General features: G+C 37.7%; 2 protein-coding genes across 2 annotated transcripts; one reads left to right on the top strand and one right to left on the bottom strand.

The window, feature by feature from the left end:
* Positions 1-3,857: 3,857 nt before the first annotated feature.
* Positions 3,858-5,150, bottom strand: LOC112045483 (larval/pupal rigid cuticle protein 66-like). Its single transcript, XM_024081662.2, has 2 exons — positions 4,992-5,150; positions 3,858-4,585 (listed from the first exon to the last, which is right to left on the bottom strand). The coding sequence occupies exons 1-2, from the start codon at positions 5,001-5,003 to the stop codon at positions 4,058-4,060; spliced, it is 540 nt and encodes a 179-aa protein (XP_023937430.2). The 5' UTR covers positions 5,004-5,150; the 3' UTR covers positions 3,858-4,057.
* Positions 5,151-9,230: 4,080 nt separating this feature from the next.
* Positions 9,231-10,368, top strand: LOC112045485 (larval/pupal rigid cuticle protein 66-like). Its single transcript, XM_024081664.2, has 2 exons — positions 9,231-9,385; positions 9,674-10,368. Exons 1-2 carry the CDS (start codon positions 9,374-9,376, stop codon positions 10,199-10,201), a joined length of 540 nt encoding a protein of 179 aa, XP_023937432.2. The 5' UTR covers positions 9,231-9,373; the 3' UTR covers positions 10,202-10,368.
* Positions 10,369-21,281: the final 10,913 nt, after the last annotated feature.

Here is a 21,281-nt window from a genome sequence, read left to right as displayed (position 1 = left end):
TTAACACCATTTGCCACGGTGCAGGAGATATTACTAAATTTTTCTAGCTTGAAACCCATTTTGATGAAGTTTTCGTGAGAGTTGTTACCTAGTATTGAGATGCATGCTCCTGAATCAAGTAGACCACAAATTTTAAGGTTGACTACTTTAAATTTAAGATAAGGCCTAATATCATTCTTTTTTGGTTGAAATCGAACAGATGCCAAAGTGCCGAAACTTTTTAATTTTTTAAATTTTTTATTTATGCTGGCATCGTTCGAGCAGACTAGTTTTTTGGACTAGTAGCCGCTTTGTTACATTTTGGACACGTAAACTTCGTGTACCCAGGGGTTTTACAACCGTAACAGTGTACGTTATGCCTCACTAACCGCTGGTTTCTATATTTGTTACCAGTGTGTGACGGCCCTGCCCTGGTTTGGTCATTATCATTAACCCGTCCTTTGTTGTGAGGGTTACCATGTTCATATTTACCCTGGCTGTTATAAAACCGATTTTGATGCAACTTGCTATGTTGTTTATAACGACCCTGGTCATTATGAACCTGATTTGAATGAAAATTTTGTTCGTTGTCCAAATATGCCACATTTTTATTTTTATTTTTATAAGTAAATTCAGGAGTTAAAATAGAATTCGAACGGCCGGGCTCAGCAAATTGTGTGGCCCTTTGACTGGCCGCTTCGAGTTTCCTGCATGCATCTTTCAGCTGCGATATGGATGAAATGGTTGTCAACGCGAGCTGCTGCGAAAACTTTGGGCGTACATTGTGTAATAGAATTTCTAATTTTTCGACCTCGGACATCGAAGTCCTCAGCCGAGCAAACAAGCAAGCCATTATAGAAAAATATATATGCACGGGCTCTTCAGCCCCCTGCGTCCTAGATCTTATCTCTCCTCGCAACCTATAGTCATAATCGACGGGGTCAAATTCCTCTAATAAAAGATTTTTAAGGTCAGACCAAGAGCGTACCTGATCTCTGATACCTCTGTACCAGAGTAGTGCCTGATCTTCAAACAGCTGAACCGCCGACCTGAAGAGTTTAGCCTCAGAGACACCGTAGCAAAGCTGAAGCTCCTCCACTCGTTCGACGAAGGAGCGCGGATCGGTGGAGCCATTAAATTTTAGGTTCCACTTCGCCAGGTTTTTGTCCCCGGAGCACTCTATTTCCGAAGCCTCCGCTGAAGGTGACGGCTTAGAAGATGTAGACAATTGTTCTGAAACATTTTTTCCAGGCGCTTCAATGATTGCAATAAATTTTCCTAATCTCAGTCTGGCCTCCCCGACCTTGGCTGAAACCTTAGCTGATTCGTCGACCTTCAATCTGTTTACTCTATGAAACAGGTGATAGGCTAGGGCCTCTGCCCTTGCTATAGATCCCCTATCACCTGATTTTCCCCATCCTTCAATAATTGTGGCTAGTTCATTTAACTTATCATTAATTATTACTAATTCGGTGTTGCTGTCTATATTTGTTTCTAATATGGCAGTCGAGGGGCACTCAATCATGAGGCCTCGCATCTGCCTCCTAAGCTCATCTACAGTACTACCCGGAGTCTCGGATCTGATCGAGACCTCGTATACCAGCTCATCCTTCCTCAAAGAGTGAAACTGTATTTCCTTATGACCTGACATTATTTATTGGTGATGGTACAACTATTTTTTAAAACATTAAATTAATATTGAGTTACTTAAAATAACAATAATAACTAAAAATTCAGTAATTAAATTTCTCTATAAACATAACTAACTATGCCAAATACACCATCACAAAAAAAATGATCATGGGTTATTTTACATTAAGCTTATGCTGAAACAAAATCTTATAGTAATAGAAATTGGAACAGAAAACAAAAAAAAATATTGTTAGAGTGGTGTTCGGATGATTCTATTATTCCCTTTTCTCTCCCACGTTGTACAGATCCTTTAGGATTAATAAAAAAATCCCCAGGCGCCACTGCAAGCCTTATAGTTTGTGCCGGTTTTTGTGAAACGATTTGGATGAAATTTCTAGTGCGTCACCAGCCAAACATACAGCTTGTAGACCAGAATCTCAAATGTTACCACCGAGATTCTGGCTTTCGGATCTATACCCGTAGGAGGATGCGGGGTTAAGTAAACAAAAAAAACACTTTTACAGTAATCACCGGTATTTGGCTTCTATATTTTTAGATGAACCTTTTTTTTACAATATAAAAGTAATGCTAAACCCTTGAGAAACCCTAAAAGGACAAAATATTAATGGGTTAAATTACATAAAAAAAAACCAGGTTTCCTAAATGTTAAGTTACTTTGTACATACTTTGTAAATAAACAGTGGTTATCTCAAATATTTGTTTTATTATACCAATCCTTGGGGATTAGATGGTGTCGATATAGCGTTTGGATTTTTGTTGACCAAACCACTGCCACGGCTAGGTATTTAAAGTGGGTCCGTCGAACAACGCACTAGAAGTTATGAATTCACATCGCTACCAGCCAAATCCACAAGGATGATTCCATTTAAGTTCGCTTAGCAATTACACACGTTTATACTAAAGGGACAACAAACACGTTGCATTTTAAACACTCACGAAAGAGGTCTAGTTATCTCTAAATCTTATTGTAATCTGAACGGTATATCCGAATCACCACCAACAATTAATGTAACGCATCCTTTTAAAAAAACAATATATAAAAAATAGAAGTTTTAGCATGACTCCATTTAACAAAAGAAAGAATAGGTACGACCTGACGTTTATGATGGAAGCTGACACCACGCGGTCGCTGACCTTGCTGTTGCATTCATCCGTCCGTCATTTTGTCTGGCGGCCAGCGAACCTCCAAGATTTACGCCGCTAACAGCATGCTACTCGACGCGTGCAAATGATTAAATGTAATAGTCAACTCAGGTTCCATAAAAATGTTCCAAGAATGACCAAAGGTTTCAGAACCGGCGTTTCAAATGTCTACAACCAATCTACGTTTCTACATAATAACGTGGTTGTATTAAGAAGAAGTGTGATTACATTAGGTCACGTATATAGGTTAGGTTAAGTTCAGAATATATTACATTCCCATCCTGTAACAAAATACAGAGGTTAGCACATGTCACTAAAGTTTGACCTACGCCGGACAAAGAAAAAAACAATTTCAACCGAGTACCTTAAAAGGATATCCCGCCCTAGTTCCCAGTAGGTAGCCATCTTAACATCTCACGGGAAATTTTTATGGTTGACCGGAACTGCAAGAATTTGTCTCTTTAGCACAACAAAATTCGATAATCACGAATGCTAACCAAATATAAATTCGAGTCTTACCAAGTATCTTACATCACTGCCTCTAAGTAAATTTAATGTTTTGGAAAGTCAACTACATGTCTCCAAATTTCAGCCAGCCAAAAGAAAAAACTCGAACGTGCCCGAGTATATAACGAGAAGATAACGGGACTTTCTTCATAAAAAACCTCACCAATAGCAAAGCTATAAAGTTACCGATTCATCTTTCTTACAGAGTACAATCAACAAATTGCACAGATAATATGTGACATTTGTTTTTAAAGTCGGTTTCGGATTCCATACCTTTCGTTACTTGTGGAATACCTCTAACCATATATTAAGTCTATATACAGATTATAAAGCTCCAACTACTTGTCCATATTTATTTGTCTGAGCACTTTAATATAAGCGCCATCTAGCAGCGAACCTCGTAATCTCTACGACATTCATCGATGTCGCTGCCTTTCGAAACAAACCTAGAGATTCCAAATTTGACCACCCAAAATTAAAATCCACGACGTTACAATATAACACACACCTAATGTTTAATGTAGGTACTTCTCTTTCTACGAATGCATAAGGATGGATAAATAAAAAGAAGATAATATAGTTAGTCAAAAAGTTTATTTTTTCTTTGACTTATGGATCATTTCAATTATATAATAATATTTACACGTAAAAAATTATGCCTTTCTTGTTGCATTGAGGTTCTTTGGATCTTTGAAAGAGTTGACTGCCCCAACATAACAACTTATTGTCTAATCGTTACTAAGATCACAGTTCATGATGTTATCCTGTCAACGGTTTACCAGCCAAGACGACCAGCGTAACCGAGACCGGCACCGTAGCCGGCGGCGATGGGAGCGGCGGCGTACGCGTTGTAGGCCAGGGGAGCGGCGCCGTAAGCGAGGGGAGCGGCGGCGCCGTAGTTGAGGGCAGCACCGTAAGCCAGGGGAGCGGCGGCGATGCCGGCGGAGTAGCCTAGGGAAGCGACGGGAGCGATGGCAGCGCGGGCAAGAGGGGCGGCGTAGGCAGAGGCGACGACGGGAGCAGCGGCGTAGGCGGGGGCGGCAACGACGGCGGGAGCGGCGATCACAGCTGGGTCTTTACGCACAACAGCGTTGAAGCCGTTGTGTGCGTCGGCAGCGTAGTCGACGGTGCGGCGGGTGCCGTCGGACTCCAGCAGGGAGTATTGTCCGACCACGTTGTCGCCGACGCGGGTCTCTTGCTGGCTCTTCACATCGCCGGTGTGGGGGTCGGCTACTCCATAGGAGAAGCTGCTGTAACCACCGCTGGCTTGCGCTACGGCTACCAGGGCAGCGAATACTACAAACTGAAAGTTATAAGAAGAAAAATATAATTTACATTCCTATAATACTAGGCATTATCATAATTAAAAAAAATATTTGTATGCTAATAAGTTAAAAACTAATTTAAAGCAAATGAAAAACATAAAATGACGGACGATTTAATTCTATAGCTTTAATTAGCTTTAATAGCTAGCTTTAATTCTATAGCCATAGCTACTAGCTATAATATACTGGATATTATGGCTATGCATAGTACTTATATGGCTCGACGATGCCAATAGTCTAGGTAAAAAATAGGTAAATATTAATTTTCAAGATTATTTGTATAATTTATACGTAAATACTTTGAACGTCCAATTTATGGTCTAGCAACTTTAACGCCCATATATTACAATAGTTGGTTAATAATATATTTTGGTAAAAATATACCTTTGAAGTCATTGTAGGTGTGTTAGTGTCGACTGTAGAGTGCAACTGATTTGTTCCACCAATTTGTACTATTTATATATAAGTAAAGCGAGTACGGACGCTAGGATTGGAGACAGAGCAGGATATGAAACTTGTATCGTAGTGCGGTGAATGTAAGAGTAATATTTGTTTACACTCGTCGGACCTTCTGCTACGGGGTGTAGATTGCAACATCTCGTATCACGCTATGAAAGAACTTTTGTGAATGATTGTTTTGTTTCACGCCGATTAAAAATTATATGGTTCTTTATAGCTATTACTTTGTGATTGATTTACAAATATAATTCTTTTAATTCAATGATAAATCACATTGATTGATAAACCTGTACCTAGGATAGATATTTACTGTTATTTTAACGAGACATTGACGAAGCAAAACGACGGATGAAATAGACGATTTGGATCAAACTTTCACGCAGTTTTTAAAGCCTTTTAATAGGTATGCCTAACACCTCATACTCCAAGGTATACGATTTGACATGAAAGATTTAGTTGATTAATTCTTACTTAAGGCAAATATCGATCGTTCGTTATGCTATGTAGAAAACAATCAGGTATACCGATGGGTTGAATGAAAACCACTGATCCTCCATGGTAAGTGACTGGTATTTTTTTACAAGTAAGCCCTCGACTACAATCTCACCTGATGGTAAGTGATGATGCAGTCTAAGATGGAAGCGGGCTAACTTGTTAGGAGGAGGATGAAAATCCACACACCTTTCGGTTTCTACACGACATCGTACCAGAACGCTAAATCGCTTGGCGGTACGTCTATGTCGGTAGAGTGGTAACTAGCCACCGCCGAAGCCTCCCACCAGCCAGATCTGGAATAATTATGAAAACCTCAATCAGCCCAACCGGAGATCGAACCCAGGACCTCCGTCTTGTAAATCCTTGGTGTTCCTTTAACAATAGATGAAATTGCAGTTAAGTGCTTACATGGTTATCTTAACATTAGATATGTGGTTGTTAGTAATGGTTCAAAAGCATTAAAACCATCCAAAGTCCCACCCAAGATGGCGTCCACATATCCGAAACGTACGTACTGATCTGACGCTTCAAACGGAATTTATGGTAGATTCGTGCGATCCTTACAATTTGGATCAATGGACGCACTTGTATGTTCAAAGAATACTACGATCCATTTGATGCGATTCGTCCAATACGTACGATGCGGATATGTGGACGCCTACCATTTGGGTCTTGTATAACTGTTTAACTACGGAACCCCTAAAAATGCTAAAATTCAATAACACGGGGCATCAAACCCGTAACACATGGAATTGCCGCTGCGAAAATTACATGCAATTATAAATTCGAACCCACACGGAATTCATTCACGACTTCAACGCATGCAGCCTTGTGACGTTGATTGCTTGACGTAAATCAACTACGTCACGAAACATGTCATATGAGTGATATGACATACCTGCATTATACTAAGTTACGTAATTAAGGTTGCAAGGACTGAAGGCATGCGATACCCGGATATACCTCATTTGAGTTATGACTTTGTCAGCCCGTAGAAAATATCAAAAAAGAATACTTTTTATTCTCGGACAGTTGGACCTGAGCCTTTGAAATTTCATCATCATCATAATCGTCATTATCAGCCGATGAACATTCACTAGCTGTCAGCATCCAGCGGCTCCCTGCAACCCGCTTTATTTCCTCGGCCCATTTAGTGAACTAATACTACGCTGGTGCGGGTTCGCCATTCCAGCACCTTGGAACGTCCACCATAACTGGCAACACGCACTGTTCCGAGATTTTCGACTTCAGGCAAAATGTGTGCGTTAAATGTTGCCAGCTGTAGTCTGAGATTCTTGACACCCCTTGCCCCACCGTTATTACAAGCGCTGCCAAAGCCACCGTGGACTAGGAGCTTTGTTGTGTTGTAGTTTTCAATGAAAGGTAATGCCCATAAATGACCACGCTGGGCATGCGGGTTGGTCACTCGCAGGCCTAGACTTCTTGCTCTAGTGTCGCTGCTGCCCGACACCAGTCTGTGACACTTTGAAGTCTAGCCGAATTGAAATCTACTACCTTCCAAATCCACTACGATATAAACCACATAATTAGCTGCCGTATTTACTTATGGTAGTAACGTGACCTGATATCATGTGGAACCATGTATCCAGTCTTAAAACCGTTAGCTGACAACACTTCGTCTTTAAAAAATCTTTAAGGGTGTTTTAAAGAGCACCAATAGCTCAATGGTAAAGCGGTCGGACTTTTCACCGAGGGATGGCGGTTCGATACCCGCCCCGTTGGACTCTTGTCATACCAACTCATAATACAGGGCTTTCCGACTAATTGGAGGGGAATGAAAATATTGGTCATATTTAAAAGAAAAAAAGTCATTATATGTACTTGGTACGATTTAGAGTTTGACCGAGACCATGGTGGATTTGGAAGATAGAAGATTTCAGACTCTAATTATATAATTAGCTACCGTATTTACCTGTGGTAGTGACAAACTTCTAGCTTTCATAAATGTGGTAAGTCTGGCTATGGCGTATACTCTCGTTTTATATTATGAAGGTAGAATACGACACCACACGATGCTTTGTGTAATTTTGTAAAATTTTAGCGGAAAATATTAAAGTGTGTACATTGTAAATTAAACACTTTTACAAAGTAACGCGTGCTTTTATTTTAAAAATAAAACCTCTAAAATACTACCATAACCACAAAATTTTTTTTTACAATCAAAGTCACTCGCGTGAGTTTTATTTTCCTCCGGCCCTGTGTTGTTTATTTTAATTATTCATTTTTGGTACATGGTTTCACCCGCGTAATTCCCGTTCCCCTAAGTAAACTAGGATAGAATATCACCTATGACCCTCTCAAGTAACGTGGCTTTCTAGTGGTAAAAGAATTTTAAAAACCGGTTCAGTAGATCCAGAGATCCTCACAATAATAATTTTACCTCTTTGTTATTACGAATGTCATTAAAATTATAAAAACGCATTTATAGAATCCAAACTGTAATATAAAATAAATATATATATATATAAGTACTTATTTATATATATATATATTTATTTATTATTTACAAATTAGCCCTTGACTACAATCACACCTGATGGTAAGTGATGATGTAGTCTTAGATGGAAGTGGGCTAACTTGTTAGGAGGAGGATAAAAATCCACACCCCTTTCTGTCTCTACACGACGTCGTACCGGAACGCTAAATCGCTTGGCGGTACGTCTTTGTCGGTAGGGTGGTAACTAGCCACGGCCAAAGCCTCCCACCAGCCAGACCTGGACCAATTAAGAAAATCTCAATCGGTCCAGCCGAGGATCGAACCCAGGACCTTTGTGAGTGCATACCACTGCGCCACAGAGGCCGTCAAAAAATATTTTTATAAGGATATTTAGGTCAAGTTATTTTCCTTAACTTTAATTCATAATCAGATTCGATAAGCCAACGAAGAGAATATGTAACAACCTGCCCGTAACCTTGGAAACTTTGTAAAGACGTGAGAAAACGGATATCCTACATACGCTAAACCAATTATGTATTATGCAGCTAAACGTTTGGAAAGATATAATGAATGATGGCTTCTCCTTACAACACTATCGGCAAAAGCGTCTGTCTCACTAAATAATTTGAAACTAAACATGCTAGAATGACGTAGTAATAATATTATACTTTATTTGTATTTTAGAATTGTTATGCAATTAAGTAAATAAATAAATGAGATAGGTATAAATTATCCTTTATTCAAATACTTTGTGTGTTCTAATCGGACTCAAATCTAATATTATATTGGTCATAAATCAGTCCAGTATCAGTCTATGGGCCGGGCTACCTACTCGTACATTGGGAGCAGCTGATCTCCTATAAAAGAGAGTCAAATTTAAATCTTATAAATTGCTGGCAATGATGAAGGTGATTGGTCGTTTGTCGAGAATATACAAAGTCAATGTTGTAAACCAAGTTTAGGCTGAAGTAACTAGTAGTTTTTCGTTTCGACATGATATTATTTGAAGCATGTATTAGCAATGCCACGCCAGAAAGCCCATTGTTTATCGACGCATAAAATTTGGTAACTCAATAGCCCTATCAATCGATATCCGAGCCGGCCCATTGAAATAGCCTTGAATGTTAGATTATTTGTAGCTATTAAATACTATTTAACTATTATAGGATACGTGTGTAATAAAAAAAAGAATGTAATTTCCTTGTGAATATATCGTAGGTCAACAGTCTTTCACAAGTTCCTGCAACGAATCTGATTACGTCGCGCTCGCATATCTTTAAAAATCAAATCGCTATATATAGCCTCACATTGTTCACCAATCATCAGTTGTTTCACAGACAGCAAACAAAGCAACATGTTCTCCAAGGTAAAAATATAATTGGTGCAATATTAACATGGAGTTTGATAATATTTAACGATAGCCAAGGTTGAACTTTATTAGCGGAATACATGGAATATTAAAAGGTTCTTCGACCGTTTGCTGGATCTTTAGTCTTCAAAAGAACATTGTTCCAATCATAATTTTATGCCTTAAAGTTTATAGTTTACTTCTTCAAACTTAAGACGTCTTTATATTTCAAAATAAATAAAGGCAAACAGAGCTTTTTGTTACTGTGTTCCAGCAATGCTAATTTACCACATTTCTGCATAACAGGTCGCAGTCTTCGCTTTGTTGGTTGCGGTAGCCAACGCCAGCGGTGGTTACAGCAGCTTCTCCTATGGAGTAGCCGACCCCCACACCGGCGATGTGAAGAGCCAGCAAGAGACCCGCGTCGGCGACAACGTGGTCGGACAATACTCCCTGCTGGAGTCCGACGGCACCCGCCGCACCGTCGACTACGCCGCCGACGCACACAACGGCTTCAACGCTGTTGTGCGTAAAGACCCAGCTGTGATCGCCGCTCCCGCCGTCGTCGCCGCCCCCGCCTACGCCGCTGCTCCCGTCGTCGCCTCCGCCTACGCCGCCCCTCTTGCCCGCGCTGCCATCGCTCCCGTCGCTTCCCTGGGCTACTCCGCCGGCATCGCCGCCGCTCCCCTGGCCTACGGTGCTGCCCTCAACTACGGCGCCGCCGCTCCCCTCGCTTACGGCGCCGCTCCCCTGGCCTATAACGCGTACGCCGCCGCTCCCCTAGCCGCCGGCTACGGTGCCGGTCTCGGTTACGCTGGTCGTCTTGGCTGGTAAACCGTAGATGAATCTCCTAAACTGTGATTTAATTACTAGGCAATAGACTTAAACGTTGAGGCAGTCAAACCTTTTAAGGGTCCAAAGAACTTCAAAGCGATGAAGAGGCAAACCTTTACATGTGTAAATATTTAAAATACTCGTGAAATAAACTGTTAATTAACTAATATGAGTTTAATATTTTTATATTCCTTTTATTTATTAATGAATAATTTATTAAAAAACTAACGTTAGGAAGATAATAATGTATGATAATATCACTAAAGTAACTAGCGTATTCTCAATTATGCAAATTAAAAGGATTCATACATTTTTGTGTTAATAATCTTTGAATATTATTAACAAGCAAACCGAATAGAAAATTATATATTTTTTATCATACATAGACCTACGTTATGTATGCAGACGCAGATATAATATAATATCTACAACCTGGAAACAATACCATTCCTTTCTTGGACATGCATATTGGCATTTGAATAGTTAGATACTTAGTATTTCGACGAATAAATATTCAAAAGAATATTATTTAAATCATCCTAGGCATTATTTTGTTGATTAAAAACAATTTTCCTTTTCTTTCTACAAACAAACATCTTTTAAGTTATCATTAATTTAAAATTACGCATTACAAAACACATAAGTATTCATAAAACGCAATATCACACTTAAAGAATTACAACAGCTTTAATTTTTTTTTATATCTGTAATACCTCATTATATCAAAATTAAATATCTCCTTACGTTGTAAGTATACATTAAAATATATAATATGCAAATCGAGAAAATACTAATGAACAAAAAACATGAGCCTCCACGCTTCCTGTAATACCATTTTAATCGTCTTACAAAAGCTCAACCGAATCCAAGACGGCCTTGCTCGCCTTACTCGAGTCATTGATCATGATTTATTATATAATGGCTAGTTAGGTAAACGCAGCATTAGAGATATTTATTATTTTGTGTAAAACTATCCTAAGACGGAAAATTTAAAAATTTAAAAAAATGACAAAAATATTAGAGAGATAAATAGAGTGTATAACTTTAAAAAAATACTTAATTTTTAAATCACAAAAACCATACAAAGAATCTAGAGTACGCTAGTTTAAAAGAATAATAATAAAGTATAGATTTATTTCGATCAAGTAAAAAGCACGTCAAGTGTTCTATTTATTTTATTACGGTACAAAAAATTATAATAATTCATAATTATTACTCATTCTACCATATTTTTTTATTTTACTAATAAGGCGGTGCCAGGTTAGTGAATGGTTTATATTAGGGAAAGAATTTATATTATGTATTTTTTAAATTGACTTCAGACTCGGATAATTACCACTCTAACTTAGAAGGATCACTAAGCGATATAGCTGGTAGATAAAGTCATAGTCAAATTTAATTAGGCTTAGTTACAAGCATTTTTAAAACGTCAGATAATAGTGAATTAGTCAAAAACTTAAAATTAAAGTTACGAGGGTTCCAATCGCATCTATACTCTCTTCTTTCAAGTTAACTTCAAACCTTTTTACATGAGGGTATGAAAGGTAACATGAAGACCAATTAAATATTTTTAGTAGTTAAAATGAGGTTGCATAAAATTAAGAAACATACAAATATAAGTTAGGCCACTTGTGCTAAGGTTCTGACTACTGTAAAAAATCAGACTGACTTTAATAAAACAGCAAAAAGGTTAACCTTCGCGGTATCTACAATAAGCCTAGTCATTATGACTGTGACATTTTAGTTCATTTAACTCTTGATCTTGTATCAATCGATATCCAAAAGGATGTAAGTGATTGAGATACCTATCAATGGGAGCACAGACACAACTACGAGTAATAAAGGATTTTTTTTGGAGATTAGTTTTCTTTTTGTGACACAGACTAGTCTCATCAATACCAAAAAATGTTTGTTTTAAATGATTGTAAATCAAACCTGGTGGATCTTCATATGAACACGTATTTGGTTTTTGAAGCCGCAATAGATCTTCGATTCATCATCATCATCATCATCATCATCATCATCATCATTATCATTGACTGTCGATGGACGTCCAGTGGTGGATGTAGGGCTCTTGCATGGACTTCCGAGCAAAACGGAACAAACCAATCAGCTCTTTGATTAAAACCTTTGACCAAAATAAACCAAATTCAACATCGAAAGGACATGGGTTAAAACCCCTTGCGTTAATATTGTCGTACTTGTACGTCATATGTAGTGAGATGTTAAAAATATGCTGATAATGATGATGGTGATAATATAAAATAAATATTACTTACCTACACAAAGTGAACGTACAAAAAAAAATCATTTTTATCAATTAGGCTTAATTTACAAGCACTTTTGAAACGTCAAGTTATGTCATGATTTAATGGCGGTTAAACTCGTAAAATTAAAGTTACGAGAGGTCCAAATGCGCCTTGGTCCGGGAAAAGCCCAGCAAACTCAGGAAAGGTTGAATGAAGTCTGTGTTATGGGTACTAAGATAGCGGATTTTATCAAATATGTTTATAAAAACTGCTAATAAATACTTAGATAATGGATAAATACACCCAGATACTGGAAAATATGCCCATCTGGAAAACATGCTCATCTCACAAATATTTTCCAGATGTGGGAATCGAACCTACGGTCGTGGATGCAGAAAGCAGGGTCATCAGCATTACCCACTGCGCCACGCGGCTGATCATACTCTTCAGTGTAAAAAAAGCTTTTATTATTTATTTATTTCACTATTTAAGGTTACGCAATCAACCAATCTTCAGCCACTGAGCAAATTCGCAAAAGCTTCCGAAGAACTTTCTTTAATAACGCCCAGAATTTCTTACGTTAGTTTCGGAACTAATTTCATCAGCAAATAAAATTTGCACGTGCTCGAAACACGCTTACTAATGGTTGGCTTCACAATAAACTTCTATGCACTTAAAATAGCAGCCTGCAATAGCTAGACCTTTTTTATTTAATAAAAGCTAAACTTTTGTCAGACCATGCTCCAATCTTAGTCTAAGTACCGTGATGACTTTGGGAGGTTGAAAGGTAAACAACAACAAGATGTAAAGCATTCAAGTGTTTTTTTTTTTATTTCACCCGGCACAATTTTAAAATTAATAATGTCCATAGTTGTCAGTCATATACATTATCGGCTACCCTTCGAAAAACACTATGAGATCAAACTTTAATGATAAATAATGAGCTACCGAGCCAGTGGATACAACCACTGCCACCACTGTGAAGTCTGTCAATCCGCATTGGGCCAGCGTCTTGGACTATTGGCCTAACCCCTCTCATTCTGAGAGGAGACTTGAGCTCAGCAGTAAACAGAATATGGGTTGATAATAATGATGATGAATGAGTTACCATGAAGACTTGATGTCTCATGATATCCTGTAGAAAATAAAAAAAACCTCTTTCTATTTGGATAATTAAGTTAATCTTGAACATTTGAAACATGCTAACTCCCAAAGCCACTATGGTCCAAACTCCATAATTGTCGCGCTAACTTAAGTAGAACAAACATTCAGTTTTTATAAAATGGGGTAGGTCTCGCAATCGCAGGCTCTTAGTACATTGTGTAAAGGCCGCACGCTTTATATAAATCTGACGCAACTCGTAGTAAAATGGCAACAAAACGTAATGTAAACAAGGAATATAATTTCTCTGGATCACCTTGGCGTGCGAATGTAGGGCAAAACTAAGTGTAAACATCAAACCTGTTCTTAGACAAAAAGCTTGCGGATTTTCTCGTATAAAGCTAATCGCACACTTTGTTTTTACTAAAAGAGTCAATCATCAATGATGAATCAACGATTATAATAAACTAGCGGACGCCCGCTACTTCATCTGCGTGGAATTCAGTTTTTTACAAATTCTGCGATAGCCATGGATTTCCCCGGGATGAAAAGTAGTCTATGTGTTAATCCAGAGTAAAATCTATTTTCATTCCAAATTTCAGCCAAATCGCGTCTGTAGGAGCGGCGTTAAAGAGTAACAAACAAACATCCATACAAACTTTCGCGTTTATAATATTGGTGTGATTTTCTTCAGCATATTAATTTGATTTGACCGTTAGTTTGCGCGGCACACATCCTTGTAAACATCTTTTTTTTTTTTTTAATAATAATAGTTTATTCCAAGGATTCAACATATTAGTACATTATTTTCAAACATAGCAGTAATATTGTGATTGGAACCATCCCATTAAGTTTGCAGTATTGCTACTGTAACTTGTGACGGGCGGCCCCGCTCTTCCATAATATATAGTAGACTAATAGCCCAAGAGCCCACGACAGCCAGACCTTCGTTATTTTATAAAAGTTGAAAGTTTCTCTGTAGATGTCTCCTATACAGGTAAGAACGACCAGCGACTATAAAGTTTGGGTTGTGGTTACCTGGGCAGGTAACAGGTAGTAAAGGTGTATAAAATAGTACTTAAAATTCGTTAAAGTATAAAGCTCAATTTTTTTATATTTCCTTCGGGATAACTTTAAAAATCTCGTCATCCATTGCCGGACACTTATGACAGTTGCTACCCCCTGACAGACACCCCTAAACTTTAATAAATTATAATTATACTTTCGTTATAGTATAAAAGCTAAATTTTATATATGTTACTTGGGGACTTATAAAAAGATGTTACCTCAATAGCCGGACAGTTTTCGTGGTTTTTACATCTTGCCAGACACATCAAAAGTCCACTATAGGTGCGAGTGCGGGGTAACAACTGTTCAAGTAGGTGCGAGTGAGATAGAGCGCTTAGTCGAGTGCGTTCTTTTACTGCGCACCATCCATAGATGATACATTATATATTGAGATAGATACGCAACTCAGGCAGGTCATCTCCTCCTGGACAAAAATCCAGGTGGGGGTACGGGCCTCGAGGCTACGCCTCCTTGCCCGGGTATGGCGCGGGGGATCTTGTTCCCCCGGTCATGTTCTTCCAGCCCCTTTCGGGGCTGAGACCTTTCGGCCTAAGGGTAGTAGACGATGTCAATCAAAATTCCCCGCGCGGACTGCAATTACTCGCTATCCTGCGCTGGGGCGGTGTCAAGTCCGGTATGTGCGTCATCCATCTCGTCGCCATCTTCGTCGCCGTAAGTGTCTGCGCCTGCAGGTTCGGCCACTAGAAGGAGCTCGCGAGGTAGGGGACGCCCGTTCGGCGGTCTCTCGCGGTGGAGTGCGATGCCATGGAGGTGTTGGTATGGTCCGTTATCTGCGCGCACGAACATACGGTGCGCTAGGTTCCGGACGAATTCTTCCACGGCGGGCGTCCTGGTGTCTCGGTGTATGACGTCATTCCTGACATACCTTGGAGCTCCGGTGGCAAGGCGCAAGCACTTGTTCTGCTGGACCTGAAGCCGGTTCTTCTGGTACGCGGAGCACAGGGCGTACCAGGCTGGCGCCGCGTACGTGAGACGGGAGCGGACATAGGTGCTGATGATCTTCAGCTTGGTCCTCAGTGGGAGTCGGGATGTTAGTACCTGGTGCAACATCGACCTGGCCGCCGCAGCCTGACACACAGTGTGGTCCACCATGCGGATCATATTCAGGCTGGCGTCGATGTAGCATCCCAGGTAACGGACTGAGGTCTGCCATGCTATGCCCTGCCCTCGTAGCTGGAGATTACGTAGCGGCCTCCGAATGTTGAATGCTATGGCGGCCGTCTTTCCCACATTGACTGCCATTCTCCACTTGTCCAACCATTCGGGTAATAAGTCCAACAACGCAACTCTCATTTCAGTTAAAAAAGTTATATACCGTGATCACTAGATGGCGCATTCTAATTAGATTTATTGGCTACCCATAGATGGCGTTCTCTCTACGAGTACAATCTATATTTTAGTTGTATGACTATTGCTGTTTGTTTTCCTTAATTCTTATATATTATTAATGAAAAGAATTTAACATAAACATAATATTTACAAAATCACCTATTTCACTAAAAATAGTAATCGACTAAGCATTCGCGCTCGCACCTATAGTGGACTTTCGATGTGTCTGGCAAGATGTAAAAACCACGAAAACTGTCCGGCTATTGAGGTAACATCTTTTTATAAGTCCCCAAGTAACATATATAAAATTTAGCTTTTATACTATAACGAAAGTATAATTATAATTTATTAAAGTTTAGGGGTGTCTGGCAGGGGGTAGCAACTGTCATAAGTGTCCGGCAATGGATGACGAGATTTTTAAAGTTATCCCGAAGGAAATATAAAAAAATTGAGCTTTATACTTTAACGAATTTCAAGTATTATTTTATACACCTTTACTACCTGTTACCTGCCCAGGTAACCACAACCCAAACTTTATAGTCGCTGGTCGTTCTTACCTGTATAGGAGACATCTACAGAGAAACTTTCAACTTTTATAAAATAACGAAGGTCTGGCTGTCGTGGGCTCTTGCTCTATAATACATTTGATATAAATATAAATTACTAATAATATACAAAAGTGCATGTGTTTGTGTTTGTGAGTGGTTTGTGTGTGTTGTGTTTGAGTGGTGTGTAAGAGTATGTGTACATGAGCATGCAAGTTTGTGCAAGTTTTTATATTCCTTCTTTAGAGATCGAACTTCAAGGGTGTGTACTACAAAGCTACAATCTGTATATACTTTAATATTTAATACTATATTTTAATACTCAAACGGTGAATGAAAACATCGTAAGGAAACCTGCATACCTAAGAATTTTCTTAATTCTCTACGTGTGTATAAGTATACCAATCCGCATTGGGCTATTGACTTAATCACTTTCATTCTGAGAGGAGACTCATGCTCAACAGTGAGCCGAAAATGGGATGCTTATGATAATGATGATATATTTTAATATTAACATCTGCTAGCCTCCAAACGTCACACGAAGCTCTTCATACTGTATCTGAACAAATAAATCTACATAAAGCTTACCTAACCAGTATGTAAAGAAGCCTTAATTATTCCTTTGAAGTTGTTTCATACTGACACTTTGCGGTCTAACAGTGGCATCTTATTATGTATGTGCATAGATTTATGTATTTATAGATGACAGGTATATTTGTCATGACTTAACATGTCAGACAATACGTGACGTGTCTAATATACAGCAGGACATCCTGGAAAGTAATTGCATAGTTATACATCCTTCTAATAATGCCTTTGATAATTATAATTATTATTGACTTATCTATACTAATATTATAAAGAGAAAAACTTTGTTTGTATGTTTGTTTGTTTGTTTGTAATGAATAGGCTCAAAAACTACTGGACCGATTTTAAAAATTCTTTCACCATTCGAAAGCTACATTATCCACAAGTAACATAGGCTAAATTTTATTTTGGAAAAAAATAGGGTTCTGTAAGATATTTAGGTACTATATAATAACGGAATCTTTTATATCAATCCGTGGCAGTGTTATAGTGCGCTTGTTAAATTAAAAAAAAAAACATTTGCTATATTTTTGGGCACTGCCAATAATTTTTTTTCCTGTAACAGCCAGTGATAACTTAGAGAATATAATAAACTATACCTATATCAGGTAGGTATTTTATTTGTAGAATAGAATAGAAAATACATTATTTGTTAGCACAACACATTAAAGACATAAAATTAACACATTTAATACTTAAAACTATTTTATAATAATACTTTAACGAAATATTTTAAATTTAATGAAAAGGTTGGATGTAGTAACTACCTACTCGTAGTAAGTAAAAAAGTGACAACATGAATTATCGTAATGCTTGGAATATCTATGTGTAATTAAATCAGGTGGCCTGACGACACCAAGCGGGTAGCACTAGTCCATATTCAGCAGTAGACGTCCAATGATGATAATGATCAGAAATTATCAGACATTATGAGATTCACAGACGAACCAAAGTCACTGACATAGCTAACGCGAAGCTGAAGTAGCAATGGGCAGGCCACATAGTTTGAAGAGCCGATGAACGTTGGGGTCCCAAACTGCTGGACTGGACCCCGCACCGGAAACCGCAGGGTTAGTCGACCCCTCACTAGGTGGACCGAGGATATCAAGAGGATGGCAGGGAACCGCTGGATGCTGGCGGTTCGAGACCGTTGTGCTTGGAGGTCCATGCAATATCCATCAGTGGAAGTCTATCGACTGATAATGACGATGATTATGATGAATAGATGATATTGGTGGTGGTGATAATAATCAAATTATATTATAAAAAAAATTTAATGAAAAAAATTCAACTGACTTCAAAAACTTAAAACATACTGACTAAACTAAAAATCGAATAATAACATCATACTATGTTCTATCTATCATATTATGTTCTAACTGATGATCAGTTTGAAGGCGGTACTAGCCGCAATTCAAGCCATGTAAGAATATCATAAAGATTTTGGTTTTTCAGACAATGTTCTTTCATGTAATTCTTTCAGAAACGGCTTATATTAACACAACACCGGTTTAAAAACGTACAGATGAATTGAGAACCTACTCCTTTTTTTGAAGTCGGTTAAAAATTGTCCCGGAACACTAACACGAAGTTATAGGCGCATATTTCCTCTAATGTTACAAAGTAAGGCATAACGACTACCGTTAACAACCGGTCGGCCTTGCACTGGTTTTCCTAAACTAGTAATTCTTATGATTATTCATCGGCATATTATTTTATTATATAGCAAACATAGTGATAGCGTAAAGGTTGCATGAGCAACATTATTGCAAATTACTTTTCATATTACACTAGTCTTTAACTCCGACATTGTTGTTATCTTGCATTGATGGCTACCCTTTATTTACAGTTCGTTTTATGTAGGATGGTTCACGTCACCCGCACCATCCTACACGAGACGTTTCAGTTTCAGTCGATTCACAATAATAGTACGTATTGTGAATGTCATACAAGGGATTGACACTGTACCCATGCTATCTGAAAAACACTTTAATGAGACTAGTCCCTAGTGCTCAAAATTCGGACTTGTTCCTAGAAGATCAATTTTAACTGCCTTAATCGGGTCAGCCAATTCATGTTTTTTATGATGTAAAAAAATCACACTTTCAATAATTAAACCTAAGAAAACCAATAAAATCAAATTATCTTAGTATTCGATTGTTTGATATCAACAAACAGGCACCAAATTGTCTTTTGTTTCTTTAAACTCTGTGTTCGAAATTAAAAAAAGACTATTGAATGAAATTATGAACGTGCCAGGTTCAAAACTGCATAAAAACTTTTTGTTCGACCTAATATAAAATTTTAGCTAGGACCAAACGAAACTGAAAATGCAAGGTGGGCTAATAGATGTGTCCAGAAGTTTATAATATAAAAATATTTAAAAGCTATGTACTTCAAAAAGCTCAAACTACAAAATTGCTGGTCTATCATTGATTTTTCAAAAACAGTTACTAACATATACATAGAAAAGGTAATAGTAAACAGTTAAAATGAGTAAACAAAACGGATGAACAGACAAGCAAATATCAATAGGGACACAATTATTGATATTTGCTTGTACCCATGTAATTTTTGCGTAGTGCATGGATTTAAATAGGTTACTATTTAATTAGTGGACGTATATTAAGATAAGATAAGTTTAAGATATCAAGTCATAACTTATGATTATGGACAAATATAAAACGAACCTATTACGTAGTACTACTTATTCGAAAACTTGTGGGTAAATCTATATCTATCTATACTTATAATAAAACTGGTCGAATTCTATACATTTGTTCGCAATTTGAGATTTTACTTATACCATTTGTAACACCAAACGTTACCGTGGCATAACGGACGCCAGCGCCATCTAGAATCCATACTTATAATACGAATTCTGTACATTTTGTACATTCTGTACATTGAAGATATTTTGAAATTTTTTGTTGAGGACATTATATAATCGATACTGATAGTTACAGTACATTTGATGTATTAATTAATATAGTTGGAAAAACTGCTAAACTTTCATCTATTCGCTTTTAAGTATAAATTCTACAATTCAGATGAGTAGCAGATTCTTTAACAATCCATATTCAGGTCACTTTTGAGAAACTTCATCTATCTCTAACAAAAGAAATGTGAAACGAGAGAGAAGTTTTTTATAAGAAAGAAGAATACAACAAACACGCTTTGCTAGATATTCGCACGTTAAATTATGATATTCGAGAAATATTCAATACGAATTAATAAGAAACAAAAGGAATTCAAATTCAGAATTTCATTAAAGCAAAATCATTTCCACATATTAATTTGAGATAAATTTATATTCATGTTAGAAATAGAACATAACTGGTGGTTGTTTGGAAATTGAAATATTACGTATGTAATTTAGCATTCAAACAACAACATCGTTCCTTCCGACCAATGAACTCATAATTCTGCAAACTGCATCAAATTCTACAACAGAATTCGATACTCTGCAATTCATCCAAAATTAATCAACATTGAAAATGAACGATCTGTTTTCTATTTTTGAATATCTAAGAATAGAGTGTTAGTTAATCAACATCTAAATTATTCACCAATAAATAATAAAATATTCACAACAGCAATTAATTTTTCAGGGTTCTGTACAAAGAGACAAACAACCATTATAGGGTGTGTGTCTAACCATTTGTCTACACCAGTGCCGGATTCAGGTAACTGGATACTTTCGTCCCTCAGCAGTCTTCCCCTGTAGGCTGTCTACAATTAAGTTAACAAATAGATAGATAGAATATGTATCATTCAATTCAATTTTTTTTCTCTATCGCCTTTGATGCCCCCCTAGACGGGATACCCTAAGCTATTGCTTAAATAGCTTAAAGTATAATCCAGGATTGTTTTCACATATGATTTACACATATTATCATTTCCATATACTTTTATACGGGGGTATACCTGGGTTCCCTGGGCCGGCGTTGTATGGGACGGTGGCCGTTCCCCTTTAATAAATTATCATTCTTATGAGTATTTTGAATACACACGAGAATACAAACGAGATTTTTAAGCTCATTTCAAAATCATCTGTATGAATAGTATCTAACTACCTTTAGTTAAAAACCTTATGCACGCCACTGTTAACCACTGCGCAAAAAGCTCCAGAAATGGTAATTCATATTACAACAATTGTGCTCTGTAATATTATCTTAT

The sequence above is a fragment of the Bicyclus anynana genome, chromosome 3, assembly GCF_947172395.1.
Source record: "Bicyclus anynana chromosome 3, ilBicAnyn1.1, whole genome shotgun sequence".
In the NCBI taxonomy this organism is placed as follows: Eukaryota; Metazoa; Arthropoda; class Insecta; order Lepidoptera; family Nymphalidae; genus Bicyclus; species Bicyclus anynana.
This window is presented reverse-complemented; position numbering and strand designations above follow the sequence as displayed.